Source organism: Mya arenaria, chromosome 9, assembly GCF_026914265.1.
Source record: "Mya arenaria isolate MELC-2E11 chromosome 9, ASM2691426v1".
NCBI classification, from domain to species: domain Eukaryota; kingdom Metazoa; phylum Mollusca; class Bivalvia; order Myida; family Myidae; genus Mya; species Mya arenaria.
In genome coordinates this window covers 71,002,433-71,021,647 of record NC_069130.1, presented here as the reverse complement: position 1 = coordinate 71,021,647, position 19,215 = coordinate 71,002,433, and the positions used below count along the sequence as shown (strand labels likewise).

The window sequence follows — 19,215 nt, the reverse complement described above, 5'->3', positions numbered from 1 at the left end:
AAAAAAAACACAACGTTTCAAGCATAAGTTGTAGATTATAACGAACCATGTGCCGCACACTAAGACCCGTAGGAAAACGTTAACGAATGCAAAATAATAACAATAGTACTATACTTCTAAGATAGCAAAACAATATGTAATTTGTAATACAATCTCGCTTTGTATTTAAGGTAATACATACATTGTCATTTGCTAAATTAAAGTCAAATTTACTTAATGATGCCCATTAAAATGGACATTATATAAACACACAATATTAATAGGGGTATGATAACTTATTTCCTGCCTATATGTGAATTGCGACGTCTTCAGTCTCATCCTGGTCGGCACGTTCAACTTTACTATTATCGAACCGATCAGACAAATAAGCAGCACGGTCATTTACACACGCGTATTTATAGAACAGTATGAAATTGTTTACAAAAAGCGGTAGAGTGATGGCAAACAATGCGACACCCGTTATTGCACAAAGACCAGCTATGAAATGTCCTAGACCTGTTGTTGGTGTCACATCACCATAGCCTACCGTCGTCATGGTGATCACGGCCCAGTACCAGGCATGCGGTATAGAGCCAACACTCTTTCCAGATTCAGCGAAGTAAAAAAGGCAAGCAAACGTACCAATGCAAACCCCCAAGAGAAGTGCAATTAAAACCATGTCATGTACGCCTTTCGAGAGTGAATATATCAGGACCTTGCATGTTTTAAGATTCTTTACTATTCCAAAAAGTCTGAATGCACGAAAAACCTGAACGTAGCTTATTACTGATAACCACGTGGTTTCGGTATACTTATACTGCCTAAATAGTTCTACGATCATGAAGTATGCAAGGCTTGCCAAAAGTGCAAATGCGTCTAAGATATTTGTAAAACGGCAAAAGTAAAGCACAATGGATGGACAGGACAACAGTCGTAATATCAAATCCAGGGTGAAAAATACGATGACCAATAGTTCAAGGATTTTGATAGATAACATGGGAACAGTTATAACAGGAATCTGCAATTGTGTTCCATTACTGATCTCTATGCTTTCAACGTCTTGTACCTGTGGTTGTCCAGGTATCTCACGAAAAGACAAATTCGGATTAATATTAGGATGAAACTTTTTTGTTGTCGTAACATTTTCAACAGTAAATATGATGTCTTCCTTGGGATTTGAATCGCGCAGGAGACTTGCAGTTGCCACCGTGCTGTTTAAAGGTGCTGTTCCATCATTCGGCTCATGAAACGTTGTGGGTGTTATTGAATCGGAAAAGTTCCTAGCTTGATTTGATGATGAGTGTGTCGCTCGAATTTGTCTGCTTTTTATTAGATATTCTTCTGAATGGTTTCCAGAAGTGTTATTTGTTTCGGACAGTAGATTGTTTAAAGCTGTGTACGCATGTGTAACGCTCGTGGACGTATCGCTTTCAGCTTCGGGGACATGCAAATATGTATCTCTCTCGAATCTTTTCTTTCTCATTAAAGGTTCCTGCTGCGTTGATATGTCCGTAGTATCCTCTGTTGGCTCTGTTGAACGTGCAAACCCAAACAACTTGTCCCGATCCCACATACTTTTTGTATGATTTAATTTGGTTTTATCTTCTGCACTTACAGTATTATGTTCGCTGTTGTCTGCCTCATCATCTGCTCCATTTTCTAATTGTTTACTCCACCAAGACACAATCAATGCGGATTTCGCAGCTGTTTTTAAGACGTTAGTGGAAGTCCTATCATTGCGTTCAAAGATTGATAAAAACCTCGAATGTCCACTGCAATCAGGATTACCGAGATGCGTGCGCAGCAAATCAGTCTGGTTGCTACCTAAATATAACCAATATGATTGAGTAAGTTTTATTGCAATTTCGATCAAGTCTATATAAATGAGTTTGTATGTGTTATTTGATACTGTACGGTATGGTTTATACGTAATATTACAATGAAAGCGACAGTTATGCCACACTGCATGTACATAAATAGCAATTTTGTTTCAAATTATTTTTTATTAAGAAGATTGTATGTGACTTAAATCCAATCCAATTAAAACAGATTCTACCCTGGACACGTTACAACCTACTTGTATGTTCCATGTATTCCAGCAGCTCACAGTCAGATACATTCCGTCGCCAACTTGGTTCAGTACTTAGAGCAAGAGCTGCTATCGACACCATAACCATCAAAAACACCAATCCGCAGTACACCTTATACACATAGTACAAATTGTGTAAGAGCTTATTACGAAATAATATATACATATAAAAAATCAGATTAAAGTAACCGTTTACATTGTATTGAATGTTGTAGTTTAAGCAGTTGTTTTATCCGTTTCTACAATAAAAATCAATAAAAATACAGCTATAAAATATAAATGATAAAATTCAAGCATACATGTACAAAACAAGAAGGACGTGTTTCTACCAGCTCATTTCAAAATTTCAAACTGCTACTTGTTTTTACCCTTCCTCATTTAAAGTAGGTGAAGCTTCTTAAATTATCTAGTACGTCGTACATTTTTTTGTCTTCGACCATTGATTATAGCTTACCTTAGCAGGAAAGGTATTTGTGTTTAAACTGACCACTCTCCAAACATTTCGTCCAACAGATTGCAAGCATTTTAAAACTGGTGGTTCGAGTTCTTTTTTCTTTTTCTGTGTCTGATTCAGAAACGAGAACAACCCTTTATACATCTTCTTGTTTGTCTCATCATTTGACACGTTCGTCCGCTGAAGAAAGCTCCTCCTGGTGTGCTGCTTCTCCAGAAATGAAAAGTAACTGAAACCGATCACATGTTTATATTATCCACAAATGTGTCAATAATTGAAATATCAAACACATTTCACTTTCTCGAAACCAAGCTAATAATAAACGTATTGTCCTTTTTAAGTCTCGATAAATGATCACGTGTAAATGATCAAAATCATGTTAAACGCTAGACAGTAAAGGTCTTTTATATATACTTACCGAAAGGAACAACATTCTGAAAGTTCTGATATATCGATTCTCCAGTAATCGAGTTCTTCCTTAAATGCCCCGGGACATACTGAGAGTGGAATATGCAGGCTTCCGGTTTGGTATAGCCCAAGAATGGCCTCAAAGCAAGCTGGTGACCTCTGTATGTTCAAGGTCGATGTGGTGCCCTGATCAGCGTCAAAATGACAAAGATCATGCAGTCTGTGTCCTCGTTTGTGCTTGATAAGAGTCTTGTCTAAATCAAATTTAACGCCAGAAACTTCGATTTTCATTTTTTTTTCGGAAAATGATTTATTGATAATAAAAAATCTTATAAATACATATATTCTCAAAATTGAAACAGTATTTGCATTCCTACTTTAGTTTAATCGCTTAACAGTAGTTGTATTCCATTTTCTCAACTTGTTTGTCATTATTCACAGGTAACTTTTTAAAAGAAATATAATTGTGTCAATACATGTTCACTCATAATTCCGAAAAGTCCTTTGTAAATCCGCCTCGGCGTGTGATAAAAATGCAAATGAACTTTCGGCTTCATTTCCCGGAGTATTTGTATCCTTCGTATAGTAATATTAAAATACCATTATAACCATAAATAATGAACACTAAGACAATGGGTTTATAAAAGTCAATAGCTGGAATAACTGGTCACTTAACAACATTGAGTTGATGACACCGTTCTTGATAAACAAATTGCTTCAAGCCAATTTTCACAATAACTTAATGCATTTCACCATTAAAACCAGCTGATAAAATACCCACGAGAGTTTGTATTGCTTAAATGATTAATAGTTCATATACTGGTAGTTTATGACAACATCCTGTATTTTGATCCAATCTCAAATCACAGTTTTGGAATTTTGAGGGCCCATTTTTATGCAATTATAAGCAATGACCATATCAAACAAATAACTATAACACCGTAAGTAGGAAGCTATTAAACTCTACGGAGTTATGCTTCACATGTATTATCATTTTTGATTTGTTTCGAAAGCATTGTAAAATGTGTTTAAGCAGTGCCTTTCAAAACGTCATAGAATTGACAAAGCCGATAAAGTTAGGCATTAGTTCAAAGCCTATTCGCCGTTACTTTCCCACCCGTCTGAATTCCAAGAAAGCTGATTCGCTTTATTAAAAACTCCCATTTTCATTGTTACAAAGCTAATTCGCCGTCACTTCCCCTCCCGTCGCCAATATAAAAAGCCCATTTGTCTTAGACAGCCTCCCATTGCCATTGTTACAAAGCCCATTCGCTATAAATGCCCCTCTCGTTGCCGTTGTTACTCACAAGTAACGCCGTAACTTCCCATACCGTCTTCATTGTTACAAAGCCAATTCACCGTAACTACTCATCCAATCGCCGTTGTTACTAACCTGATTCGCCGTCACATCCTCTAAAATCGCAATTGTTACAAAGCCCATTCGCGATCACAAACCCTCCCTTAACCATTATTACAAAGCCCTTGGCCTTTGCTTCCTCTCCCGTCGCCATTGTTACAAAGCGCAATTGCCGTCACATCCTCTCCCGCCACCGATGTTGCAAAACCCATTCGCCATTACTAACGCTCATGTCTCCATTTCGAAATACGTTGATGACAATTTAAAGCAGATATCACAAGGTATACCATAGAAATATTTATGTATGCAACACAAACATGCTTTATTTGACACGCTATTCGAATTTATTTATTTTCTTATTGATATCCTATTTATATTTTAATTACTAATTTGATGTTTTACATCACCAAAAACAAAAACCGTCGACATAGACAGTCTGATCATTCAAGACGTCACTTCAAAACGTATTACACTATTCATTTATCAGAAATAAATAATTACGTGGTAAATTTGTAAATGTTTATTAGTTTAATCATACATGTAAAAGAGCATACATTCTTTACATTTGTATTTGAAGTACTTGATTTGGTAGTGCCATTTTTAGGAAGTATGTGAAACAGATGAATGAATGGGGTATATACACCTAGGTTACACTTTAATGTAGATAGTTTAGAATTCTCGGCCCTATAAAAAGCTCTAGCAAATACTTTTCTTAGCCTCGCATGATAAAAACTCGGCATATATTTTAGTCCCAAATAAACTGATACATAGAGAAGAAAATCGACATCAGAAATAGAAAACGATATATACCATAACTGTTGTAACGAAGTCACTACTTGAATTAATAATGCTTTGATAATTTATAATTATATATAATTAGTTGTTCACATAAGTATTGAGATGAATAACCTGTTCAAGGGAGATGACTGACACTTTACTATATAACTTCGATACTGGGCCTGACGTTAATCTGGTCGATCTTGAATTGTGTGGTACTTTGTTTATACCAGACATATATAAGAAACTATTATGATCGCTTTTCGGGTTTTTAGGGGGAACAAAACAATTACGTTTAATGTTTATTTCTGTCATTTATAAATATTTTGTTCGCATTATGAAGTGCACGTTCTTCATTATATCGTCTGATAAAAGCCATTAAACCTGGATAAGGCAAGTATTACTGGTTTTTATCCATATATGAGTGAATACAATCATGCGTCGTTATTAATGATATCACGTCTTGTTTATGATTATTTAAAATAAAATCGTAATCTGCAGAAGTAAACATCTTTTGACCTTCAGTTTTTGGATACTCTGATATAATGCATTGTTTGTTAGCTTGATATATGTATTGTAATTACATTGAATAATTGCATTTTAGGCATGCTACGGAAATAATTATGTTTGCAATTCAACAAAGATATAAGTTGATGAAAGTAGAAACTAGTTATTTAAATGTTTCAGCTACGAGTACAGTAAACAACTGCTAACGTCGTTCAATGTACGCAGACGATCAAGTGGCATAAATCAACAATTGTACAACCCAGAGCTTAATTACCTGATAACAGTTTACGAACTGGAAACATGTCACTTCGTACTCAGTTTCTGGTTGGTATCATGAATATTTAAAACGAATGGACAAGGCAGAGATTGCGATGCTTAATAAATGTGTTGCTACACTTATACAGTGCTGATTGATTGTGGGGTAAAACAAAATATATATTTATTTACATGCCCTGCTAGCATCCACAACTCCATTCTAATTGTTGACGAATGAAGCTGAGACAAGATATTTGATCTAGGTTATTGCAATGATGCAATTTGATTAGAAAACACGAATTATAACGTTGTTATGAACGTATATCGGAGTATATTTGAAAGTGTTGAGGGGTTTTGGATGTAAAATTGAGTCAGATCCGGTCTAGTGGTAACGCAATTGACTGTCAATCCAGGGGTTGCAGGTTCGATTAACCGCTAAACCTCCAAAAAAGAAAACTAATCGTCGTCCGGGAGGGACATTGGGGGTCCCATGTGTCAGTGCTATTCAATGATGCACGTTGCAGCACCAGGGTATCTCTAACCTGGATTACATTCTGTCTGTGCAGTATGCTCCAAAAACATAAAATGACAAACACTCTTATCGGAGCACTCACAGAATGGGCTGGACCCAAGTGCGAATATAATTAAAGTTAAACACCACCTCCTGGATGTAAACATTTATAAACAATACACATTTCTGAAAGAAAGTGCCTGTCTTTACATAACAACAGATAATGTCAATTGATGAATTTGTAATCAATTAGCTATTTTCTTACCGATAAACCTATATGTAGTAAAATATTTGAACATTGTTTTCATTTCACAAATTTAATGCGAGTGTAAAGTTCATCAAATGAATCCCGATGTTGTCTGAGGAAGTTGTGACTATTTATAGTAGGTAAAGTAAGTTAACAGATTTACATTTTCTGCGTAATTATCTAAGTTAGTTTGAATTTCCATCTGTAACTCACCAAGATGTATTGAATAGTATTCTGCTTGCTTCAAATTCAAATTGACGTTGAAATCTTATAAACGAAATTAAGCGGTCTTTTAGTTCCCACTATTTTAAACCGCATAACACCAAATGTCCCATTTTATAACACAGGCGCATTAAGTTTTCTAACATGTCATTTTCATAAAGTAGATCTGACGATATTTGTTGAATGACGGTTCTAAAGCAATCTATAAACTCATTACCCAGTTAACCAGTGTTTAAAAATTACCTTGAAGTAATTCGGTTCATGGATTTTTTGTAATTTGATGAAATTCATTATACATTAAACGTAACATTTTAGAAAGCATCACCAATATAGCGTTCAAAGTTATAAAATTCAGCAACCAGGCAACGTGTTATTTAAGAAAAATATTACCCAGGTAGCCTGCAATTTAAGAAAATCATTACCACTGATCTTAATTGAACATAAATGAAAAGGCTTAGCAGCTGTACGCCATCAACTGTCACAATAACAAGATGACTTAGGTCATAGAAAAGTAACATTGTTTAATATACGCCTAATCAACATGATGGTAGATAAATATATAACATGTATACATTTATAGAAATGCTATTAAAAGTCAGAGAATAAATGAAAAAAGAACTGTACTTAAGTTATCCAAATATATGTTGCATACTCTTAAACTAAGATTTCCATTACATAAAGTGTTTAGTTTATATCAGCTCATTTTCATACGTTATATTTTCCATATAATATTTTCATGTTTGACATTTAACTCATACCTACAAAGTGACATTGCATGTATCTAATCTGTATTATGTGACATGGTAAATTCACGTTATATCAATATCATAATTATGTTTTATGACTATGAGTATACGTCAAATAAAATAACGTTCCGCTCTGTTCTGTTCATGATAAAATGAAAATGTCAAACCCAATTTTAACGAATAACAATGACTATCATTATATAACTGTTGTATGATCTAATTCATTCAAAAATATCCCCTGTTTAAATGTAATCGTGCGGTTTTAACCTTGAAAGTTTGTTAATGATCTTAAACAATCACTTAGCCCACAGTTATAAAGCAATAAAGATCAGAACTGCATAACTGAATTTAAAATGTCAAATGCATGCAATTACATATTAACTGCCCGTTCAATAACAATTAAAATTAATAATAATTAAATCAAATTAGTTTTTTTCAATCGGCAGAGTCAATAACGTGTCATTTTTACTTGTAGAAGCAATTGGGTGCCATTGCTCGTCTATTTAGCTGGTCTAAACAATGTTGTTCACTTCTTGAAATTTACTGTCCTTTAACTAGGTTTAAATGCTGTTTTTGTAGCAGAAGAAGGGTCCAGTTTTTCGAAAAATACATGCCACAAAATCTTTCCTAGTGTGTTTGCCACCAAATTATGATTATCTAGAAAAACAAAATAAATTTTCTTCGTCAAGACCAGCCCTTGCTATATTGTCTTGAACAAAATATTCTGTTACTTTATTATGTTTTTGGAATTAGTTTGCATTTTTCTAAATATCTAAAATTGTTCCCAATTTGGAAGGTTAAGGCGGTAAAAGAATTTAAAAAAAAAAGTTCTCTAACACCTTTTCAAGTAATTTCTATTTGCTCCTAAACTGACAAAGTGCCAGTGGGTCGCGTTATGTACTAGCTTGTCTTATTCGGGTTTTTAGTGTCTATTTATAAATGCGTATCGAGCCTAGTACATTGTTAAACCATGCATACTGCAAAGAAATATATCTCACACAGAAGCGGACGTTATATATATAACAAATATATATATACATGACTTTTAATCGAAAACAGTCGAGCTAAAATGTAAATATCAATTAAACAATAATGATAAACTAAAATTAAAATAAAATTACAAAAAGTAAACAATGATTGACGACACGGTAAGAGTATAACATTCTTTTTTTTGAGGTCTAGGCAGTATAAATACTTCGCTGTTTAAGCCTCAAATTACAAGACACTGACGGCCTCATCATGGGTAAGATCGTTGGTCTTCTGATTGCGTCCCTCGTAGCGCTCCAAGCCTTCAGCGATGGTAAGATTTTCATTTGTATAGATTCATAGGACTTATAATCCAACTTGCATTTGTATATCGTATGTTTGCAGTTGTTGTTATGTTGTTTTGTTTTAAAATTCCATTCAATTTAATATATTTGTACAATATATTCCGATTGCTAATTTAAGATCTATAGGACTTACAGACTTATTGGATTTTTTTATGTTTACTTCGAAGCTGTTGCTGTTTATTAAATTTAACATCTATGTGTTAAATTGGTATTAAATATTAACAATGCATTACATTACCAGTTATCGTGTCAATGTTTTCCTGTCGAACGCTCATGCTTATACAATTTTATCTTATAGTATGTTGGTGCTATGGTCACAGTCTAGTCTATGTTCGTTATTTTTTTATTGGGGATTATTGAATGACGATTTAAAAAGCCAGTGCTAAAGGGTTTTAATCGTTGCTATTGGCATTGGTTAGCGCTTGGGGCGCATGTGTCAATGCAATGTGCGTTAGCCAGTGATAGGGGCATTAGTCAGTGCAAGGGAATGTTCGCCAGTGCAAAAAGAGCGTTAGCCAGTGTTAGGGACGTAAGCTTATACAAGGCGCGTTTGCAAGTGCAAGTTAGTGTTTGGGGCATTAGCCAGAGAAGTTGGGGTGTTAGCCGGTACAAGAGGCGATGGACATTGTATTCAGAATAATTTCCCATCTAAATGTATTTAATCGAACATACAAGATTTGTTAAATAGATAAATAGTTGTTTTTCTTTAAATTACAATGGAAACTACAGAGAAATGCTCGTTTAATATTCTTTTTTAAAGTATTTTTAAGAGTATTAACATACGTTTTAGAAAATTATATTGGCTGACAACCACGAATGCTTGTCCTACAGATCGAATCAAGATTTTCTCGTATTTAAAATTCATCTAAGCAATCAAGCATTCTTATTGCTTAATAGTTTTTAATCACTTTTCTTTTAGAACCTCGAAAGTTCCCAAAGCGATAGATTCTAATTTCATATATTTACATTCCAATTCCAGGGTTTAAATGGGGTTACGGGTACGGTGGCAGAATGTCCAGAAGATATATGGGTGAGATCAACGTTTTCAAAATTTATCCTTCCAGATCATTTGATTCTAGTATTTTCATTGGGAGGCAGTTTCGGTCTGTGATAATGGAAACATATAAATATACACATATTGATGTTTTTTGGCTTAAAGCGTAACTTACGCTTAAATAAAAATCATTTTTTTCGGCAGTTTCCCCAACAAGTGAAGTCTGCTTTATTATTAGTTATCGCATGTGACTGGTTTGAAGACATTCCGATATACACATTAAAAGAACAGTAAAAACTGTCAATATGTGAGATTGCAGCTTTACATATTGGTTTTCAATATTCATACATTGTAATCGAAGATTTTTAAACAAGGCTATAGTGCATCTATAAGCTAGATATCATGAACGCAATAAACAAACGACTAAAGGATACACTACATTGATTGTACGCCCTTGTAATCACACTAAGCAATGATTGAACAAGATATCATGTTCTTTTTTATTTTGTCAAAGGTCATGGTGGACACGGTGGTGGCATGAGCGGTGGTGGGATGTATGGTGGACATTACGGTGGTGGAGGCATGTTTGGCGGCGGTGGTATGGGTGGAGGCATGTATGGCGGCGGTGGTATGGGTGGAGGCATGATGGATGGTGGCTATTCCGGTGGTGGAGGCATGTATGGCGGCGGTGGTATGGGTGGAGGCATGTATGGCGGCGGTGGTATGGGTGGAGGCATGATGGGTGGTGGCTATTCCGGTGGTGGAGGCATGATGGGTGGTGGGATGTATGGAGGCTATTCCGGTGGAGGTATGGGCGGTGGGATGTATGGAGGCTATTCCGGTGGCGGTATGGGCGGCGGCATGATGGGCGGTGGTGGCATGGGTGGAGGCATGATGGGAGGCGGATACGGAAGCTATGGTATGATGGGCTCAATGATGAGATCCGGGTATACTAGCTGGGGGTGGCGATGCAAGTGCAGGAAGTTCTGCCGGTGGCCCGAGAGGGACTTTGGACGGTGTAAATGGTGCAAGTTTTGGCACTGCAGGAGGAAGTGCTGCCGGCGAAGCAAATAGAGAGTATTACGTGAGTTATCTCAATTCTTCTGTTCATAAATGTTCAGACGCTGGTAGACAATATAACTGTATTATCTCCGCGAGTTTGCATATGCAGGGGCTGGTAGACAGCATAACGTGCATCTCCGCGCACTTGTTCATATAACATTGATAACCTATATAAGGAAGAATTCAACCTGATAGATTAACAAGAATTTCATGGAGCGAACGGAAACGTTGAGTCTGTTGAGGGAAACTATTCATGCTGCCGATTCAAACAAAAGCACTAAGGATATAAAATACTTCAACTTTGTTTCTGCCAAAACAGTTGAGATAAGCTGTTTTAATTAAATTTAAATATCAGACGTTCATGTAAGTAACATTTTGTCAATTAAATTGATAATTTCCCTTAAAATGTCCGTTTTAGTTTAGAGCTGCCGGACGTGATGTTTACATTGCATTACAAACCATTATACAGTTTTGTTTTGTTTTATTTTATTTAAAACAGCTGATTTATACTATTATATTTACACTGGACTATGAAAGGACTAAAAATAGCTTTCTTTTCACATTATTTACATAGTCCGATTTTTCATATGTATTTCTATCAATGCGCCTCTTACTTTCGCACTATTTTGATTATTTCAGTCTCTGATTGACCATCCTGATAAACGACCCTCACCTTGTCCGGCTTTAACGATTTCCGTTAATAGTTTGATATGTTTTATTCTTGAATAAACATGTTGCATTTCAACGGGTTGCATGCGTTCTTTCTAGGATATTGCCAGACACCACACTTATACACATGTTTAATAAGTAAAGAAAAAAATATCAAATAACATTCCCACAAGGCTTTGATCAAAAGGTCAACGAGTTTAAAAGTATATGCATCTCAAAGCTTAGCATCGAAAATGATGTTTTCCATTGAAAGATATCATAATCAAACAAACGCTGCTGATGAGATATAACACTGGAAATATGCCATAATGGGCCTAGAGTTGCTGTCCTTGCATTTGCATTACTTCAAACGGCAACTGTGTGCCCGATGCTGCTAGTGTGCGCCCGGTGCTGGTGATGTGCGCTCTTTGATAGAAATGTGCGCACCCTGTAGTAGAGAGTTTTTTGGAAACATCTTCTTAGTACTTATCTGCGTTGAATTTTTGACTTCTTTCTTTCTGTGTTAAAGTTTAATAGACGCAAAACACAAATACACGATTTATTTCACACAATAGCATATTTCATTCACAAAATATAGTTTAATTTACATACACAACACATTGTTACGTATACCGAACCTGAATGCTACATATCAACACTCATTGACACTGAATCCCTTATGAATATTTGGGTAACCGCACTGGAACAGTCTTTGAAACAGGAGATACAGTTCACATGTACACTATTTTTCAAGCTGTCCTGCCTGAATTTAAAAAGGAAACGAGTTCTCATAACATTCCAATGTTAGTCTTAATTTAATCACTGCATTCTAGATAAACAAATATAAGCGCCTCGAGGTGGATCCAACGCTCTCCTCAGTCTAAACGTATAATCAGTATCATACATGTGGGTAAAATTATGCCGCAAAAAATCATGTTAATTCAATAATATGACGTTGTAAGCATTGTTCAAACAATAGTTCAAAGGTCATTGCTAAAATTAGTCAGTCAATCAGATTGACCATTTTTCACTTTTTCGGCCATATGAGCAGCCTCAATAGAAAATAGCAATAACACAGTGTGTTTTATTTAATAAACTGAAATTCATTTCATGCTTACTTGACTCAAAATAAGTAACATAGTTTTATTCCAAAAACATATGTTATATAATGTATGTAAATGTGCTGTGGCTTGAATTTTACAAAAAAATAAAGTATACAACTTAGCTAAGACAAGCACAGTTTCAAGGTAGACTAAACAATTCATAATCTGCTTAATTCATCCACAAAACCAGAAAGGCAAAATACATCATTCTTGAACCCTTTTATGCAGTCTGTTCGGTAAATATACCTAACCTTATCCAAACCCCCACCGGTTAACAACTTAAATCAAAGCATTGAGTGTACTGTAGTGGCGAGTGTCAGCAATAAAATACTTGCAACCTAAATGCATAAAGTATTGTCATTGTAACAAAGCCCTTTCACCGTAACAAACACTATCTTTACCGTAGTTACTTACCTAATTCGCCGTCACTATCCTTCCGTTGCCGTTAATATTAAGCCGATTTGCCGTCTCTTCACCTTCCGTCTCCATTGTTACAAAGCCAATTCCCCATAACTACCCCTCCTGTTATCGTTGTTACTTACACCATTCGCAGGCACCTTCTCTCCCGTCGCCGTTGATATTAACCTGATTTGCCGTCTCTTCCCCTCCCGTCTCCATTGCTACAAAACCAATTCGCCCATACTCCAGTTTCCCTTCCCTTATCGCGATGTTAATACAAACTAGATTCGCCGTCACTTCCGCTAATGTCGCCATTCTACAAAGACATGTCGTCATCAATACCCTCCCGTCTCCATTTTTACAAACCCCATTTGCCGTCACTTTCCCTCCTGTCGCCATTGTTACAAAGCCCATTCGCTGTCACTAACCCACCTGTCGTCATTGTTACAAAGCCCATTCGCCGTCACTAACCCTCCTGTCGTCATTGTTTCAAACCCCATTCGCCGCTACTAACCATCCTGTCGCCATAGTTACAAAGCACATTCGCTGTCACTAACCCTTCTGTCGTCATTGTTACAAAGCCCATTCGCTGTCACTAACCCTCCCGTCGCCATTGCTACAAAGCCAATTCGCTGCTGTCAATAACTATCATGTCACCATCGTAACAAACCCCCATTTGCCGTAACTTCTCCTCCCGTCACCGTTGTAACAAACCCATTTTTCGTCACTATCCCTCCCTTGACCATTGTTACAAAGCCCTTCGCAATTTCTCTCCCTCCGTCGCCGTTGTTACTTATCTAATTTGCCGTGTCTCCCTCCGTCGCCGTTGTTACTTATCTAATTTGCCGTGGGTTTCCCTCCCGCTTCTATTGTTACAAAGCCCACTCGCCGTCCCTTCTCTCGTCACCAATCTAACATGGCCCTTTAGTTGTCACTATTCCTCCCGTCCACACTGTTATGTGGCCTACTTGCCGTCACTACCCCTCCCGTAGCTGTTGTTAATATACCGATTCGCTGTCACTAACCATCTCGTTGCCGTTGCTACAAACTCATATCCATTGTTACTTTCCTTCTCGTTGGCAATGTTACAAAGTCCTTTCACCGAAACTATCCCTCCAGTCGCCGTTATGACTAACCCGATTTGCCGTCACTAACACTTCCGTTGCCATTGCTACAAAGTCAATTCATTGCCACTTCCCCTTCCGCAAAGCTCTTTCAATGGCACCTTCCCTCCAGTCGCCGTTGTCACCTTTCCGATTCCTTGTCATATCCCCTTCCGTCACCAAATATACAAAGCCTACTTGCCTTGACTAGTCCTCCCGTCGCCTTTGTTACTTATAACCCGATTCGTCGTCATTATCCGTCCAGGCACAATTGTTACACAGTCCATTCGCCGTCACTATCCCTCCCGTCACCATTGTTAAAAAGCCTTTTCACCGTCACTATCCCTCCAGTCGCCGTTGTAACCTACCCGTTTTCTCGTCACTTTCCATTCCGTCACCATAGGTACAAAGCCTACTTGCAGTCACTAACCCTTCCGTCGCCGTTGTTACTTATAACCCGATCCGTCTTCATTATCCGTCCAGACACAAATGTTACACAGTCCATTCGCCGTCACTATCCCTCCCATCGTCATTGTTACAAAGCTAATTATCAATCACTTTTCCTTCCATCGCCATTGTTACAAAGCCTTCCCACCGTCACTATCCCTCCCGTCGCCGTTGTGACTTATAGCCTGATTCGTCGTCATTATTTGTCCAGGCACAATTATTACAAAGTAAATTCCCCGTCACTATCCCTCCTTTCGCCATTGTTACAAAGCCTTTTCGCCGTCACTTTCCCTCCCGTCGCCATTGTTACAAAGCCTTTTCGCCGTCACTTTCCCTCCAGTCGCCATTGTTACAAAGCCTTTTCGACGTCACTATCCCTCCTATCGTCATTGTTACAAAGCTATTATCAATCATGTTCCCTCCCTTCCCAATCTTTACAAAGCCTTTACGCCGTCACTATCCCTCCCGTTGTCAGTGTTACATAGCTAATTATCAATCACTATCCCTCCCTTCGCCATTATTACAAAGCCTTTTCGCCGTCACTATCCCTCCTATTGCCATTGTTACAAAGCTTTTTTCGCCGTCACTATCCCTGCCGTCGTTATTGTTACCAAGCCTTTTCGCCGTCACTATTCCTCCCATCGTCATTGTTACAAAGCTAATTATCAATCACTTTTCCTCCCTTCGCCATTGTTACAAAGCTTTTTTGCCGTCATCTTTCCTCCCGTCGCCATTGTTACAAAGCCTTTTCGCCGTCACTATCCCTCCCTTCGTCGTTGTAACAAAGCTAATCATCAATCACTTTTCTTCCTTTCGCCATTGTTACAAAGCCTTTCCGCCGTCGCTTTCCCTCTCGTCGCAATTATTACGAAGCCTTTTCGCCGTCACTTTTCTTCCTGTCGCCATTGTTACAAAGCCTTTTCGATGTCACTATCCCTCCCTTCCCCATCGTTACAAAGCCTTTACGCCGTCACTATCCCTCCCGTTGTCATTGTTATATAGCTAATTATCAATCACTATCCCTCCCTTCGCCATTGTTACAAAGCCTTTTCGCCGTCACTATCCCTCCCATTGTCATTGTTACAAAGCCTTTTTTCGCCGTCACTATCTCTGCCGTCGTCATTGTTACCAAGCCTTTTCGCCGTCACTATCCCTCCCATCGTCATTGTAACAAAGCTAATTATCAATCACTTTTCCTCCCTTCGCCATTGATACAAAGCCTTTTCGCAGTCACTTTCCCTCCCGTCGCCATTGTTACAAAGCCTTTTCGCCGTCACTTTCCCTCCAGTCGCCATTATTACAAAGCCTTTTCGACGTCACTATCCCTCCTATCGTCATTGTTACAAAGCTATTATCAATCACGTTCCCTCCCTTCCCAATCGTTACAACGCCTTTACGCCGTCACTATCCCTCCCGTTGTCAGTGTTATATAGCTAATTATCAATCACTATCCCTCCCTTCGCCATTATTACAAAGCCTTTTCGCCGTCACTATCCCTCCCATTGCCATTATTACAAAGCTTTTTTCGCCGTCACTATCCCTGCCGTCGTTATTGTTACCAAGCCTTTTCGCCGTCACTATCCCTCCCATCGTTATTGTATCAAAGCTAATTATCAATCACTTTTCCTCCTTTCGCCATTGTTGCAAAGCTTTTTTGCCGTCATTTTCCTTCCTTCGCCATTGTTACAAAGCCTTTTCGCCGTCACTATCCCTCCCATCGTCATTGTACCAAAGCTAATTATCAATCAGTTTTCTTCCCTTCGCCATTGTTACAAAGTTTTTTCGCCGTCACTCTCCCTCCCGTCGCCACTGTTACAAAGCCTTTTCGCCGTCACTTTCCCTCCTGTCGCCATTGTTACAAAGCCTTTTCGCCGTCACTATCCCTCCCATTGTCATTGTTACAAAGCTTTTCGCCGTCACTATCCCTGCCGTCGTCAATGTTACCAAGCCTTTTCGCCGTCACTATCCCTCCCGTTGTCAGTGTTACATAGCTAATTATCAATCACTATCCCGCCCTTCGCCATTGTTACAAAGCCTTTTCGCCGTCTCTATCACTCCCATTGTCATTGTTACAAAGCTTTTTTCGCCGTCACTATCCCCGCCGTCGTTATTGTTACCAAGCCTTTTCGCCGTCACTATCCCTCCCATCGTCATTGTAACAGAGCTAATTATCAATCACTTTTCCTCCCTTCGCCATTGTTACAAAACCTTAACGCTGTTACTACCTCTGCCGTCGTCATTGTTACCAAGCCTTTTCGCCGTCACTATCTCTCCCATCGTAATTGTAACAAAGCTAATTATCAATCACTTTTCCTTCCATCGCCATTGTTACAAAGCCTTTACGCCGCAACTATCCCTGTCGTTGTCATTGTTACCAAGCCTTTTCGCCGAAATCATCCCTACCTTTGCCGTAAAACAAACTCAATTCATTGTCACTTTCGCTCCATTCGCCATTGTTACAAAGTCCATTCGCAGTCACTATCCCTTCAGTCACCATTTTAAAAAACTACCGTTTTGCTTTTATCGTCGCTTCACTCGTCCAGTCGTAGTGATTAATCCATCTTATATTTAAATGTTTAAATTTGATTTACAAACATGTTAAAACATAAATTCTACATTTAAAGATGACCGGTAAAAATAATATTTATATGTATAAAAATTAATATAAATTGAACTACGGAATACGTACATGACAATTTAAATCACATATCACAAGGTATTCCATAGACATAGAAGGCAAAAAACATGCTACATTTGACACCCTATTCGAGTGTATTTAATTTCTTATTGATATGATATTTATATTTTAATTACTAATTTGATGTTTTACATCACCAAAAGCACAAAACGTCGACATAGACAGCCTGATCATTCAAGACGTCACTTCGAAACTTTTACACTGGTCATATATCAAAAATAAATAATATCGTTTTTTTCGTGGTAAATTTGTCATCTATGACATTTAAAATGTTTGTTAATTTAAACATACACGTAAAAGAGTATACATTCTGTAAATTTGTATTTTAAGTACTTGATTTGGGAGTTTCTTTTGTTGCTTTTTTTTTAAAGTGTGTGAAAAAAAGCCCGAATGAATGGGATGCATAGACCTACGTTACTCTTTACTATAGATCAAGTTTAGACTTCTCGGCCCTAAAATTAACACTCGCAAATACTTTTATTTTCTTAGCCTCACATGATAAAAAATGGCATATATTCTGGTCCCCATTAACCGATCCATTGAGAAGAAAATCGATATCAGAAATCGAGAACGGTATATACCATAACTGTTGTAACGAAGTCACTACTTGATTTAATAAACGTTTGCCTTAAGATGAACATCCTGTTCAGGGGAGATGACCGACACTGAACGATATACATTCGATACTGGGCCTGACGTTTTTGTGGTCGATCTTGAATTTTGTTGTACTTTGTATATACAAGATATATATCAGAAACTATTATTTGATTTGTTTTCTTTAATTTTTGGAACAAAATAATTATGTTTAATGGCAATTTCTATCAGTTCAGAATGTTTTTTCACCCACCTCAGATAAAGAGATCCAAAAAATTAACTATGCTAGAAATTCTTGCCCACGGCCAAGAAACAAAAGTACCCGGATGGAACTTCTTTTTTATTGTCATTACACAATAACCTAACTTGTTGAAGACTGTCGTTTTTAGCATCATGGAAACCTTGTCTTATGGCAATATTTAGAATGCTAATTATTATTTAACGCTTCAAATGGCACCATAAAAAAGTTTTCACGCACCATACAAGAAATAATGCTGCACTCTCCTCAGAACTATTTAAGGACCGATTTGACTATTAACATAATCTAAATCACTGCGTTCATATCAATGACTACTACGAATTATCACATATCCATACTAATTTATTTTCACTACGCACAAGAGTTCTGGCAAAGAGAATATATTTTAACTCTATTTTGTTTAACTGAGGTGGGATAAAAGCATCTACCATAGCCGCTCCTCTAAGATAGGTTCATCTCGACCCTCGCGCATGGGTGTTTTGCGGAAACTCGGTAAACCTCGTTTCAACAAAACACCCTACGTTCGGGTCGGAGTGAACCTATCTCACACTCTCAGGCATGGAAGATACTTATAATCAATATTGAAAGTGCACGTTCATCAATTTAAAAACCCAGATAAGGCAAGCATTACTGTTTTTACGGTTGTCCGGTTAGCGCAGTGGTTAGCATACTTGCTTCTCACCAAGGCGACCCGGCGCATGTGAGTTTGGCTAGTGATCACCAAGCCGGGCAAGTGGGTTTTCTCTGGGTACTCCGGTTTCCCACACACCACAATACCACACTCTCGCGCAACATCGTGCCAACGAGAGTGACTTAGTATAAGCTACTTTGGCTTTCTTCCCAATCCTTGTAAAATACATAACGTTTAAACTTACAGCTTTTATCCATATATGAGTGAAAACAATTGTGGATCGTGATTAATGATATCACGTATTTTGTTTGTGATTATTTAAAATAAAATCGTTATTTGCAGAAATAAACATCTTTTGACCTTCACTTTTGGTTATTCAGTAAAAATGGATTGT

The 19,215-nt window shown here is 37.6% G+C and overlaps 1 protein-coding gene across 1 annotated transcript; it reads left to right on the top strand.

Annotated features, from left to right (window-relative positions):
* Positions 1–8,745: 8,745 nt before the first annotated feature.
* On the top strand, positions 8,746–11,684 carry LOC128203342 (acanthoscurrin-2-like). The gene is made up of 4 exons (XM_052904723.1): positions 8,746–8,852; positions 9,863–9,913; positions 10,392–10,961; positions 11,579–11,684. Exons 1-3 carry the CDS (start codon positions 8,792–8,794, stop codon positions 10,949–10,951), a joined length of 672 nt encoding a protein of 223 aa, XP_052760683.1. The 5' UTR covers positions 8,746–8,791; the 3' UTR covers positions 10,952–10,961; positions 11,579–11,684.
* The last annotated feature ends 7,531 nt before the right edge of the window (positions 11,685–19,215 follow it).

Excerpts from the sequence above, each read along its gene's own strand:
- LOC128203342 (XM_052904723.1), top strand. The coding sequence starts at position 8,792 with ATGGGTAAGATCGTTGGTCTTCTGATTGCGTCCCTCGTAGCGCTCCAA. Across the intron at positions 8,853-9,862 it reads GCTCCAAGCCTTCAGCGATG|GGTTTAAATGGGGTTACGGG; the intron begins GTAAGATTTTCA and ends TTCCAATTCCAG. Across the intron at positions 9,914-10,391 it reads AATGTCCAGAAGATATATGG|GTCATGGTGGACACGGTGGT; the intron begins GTGAGATCAACG and ends ATTTTGTCAAAG.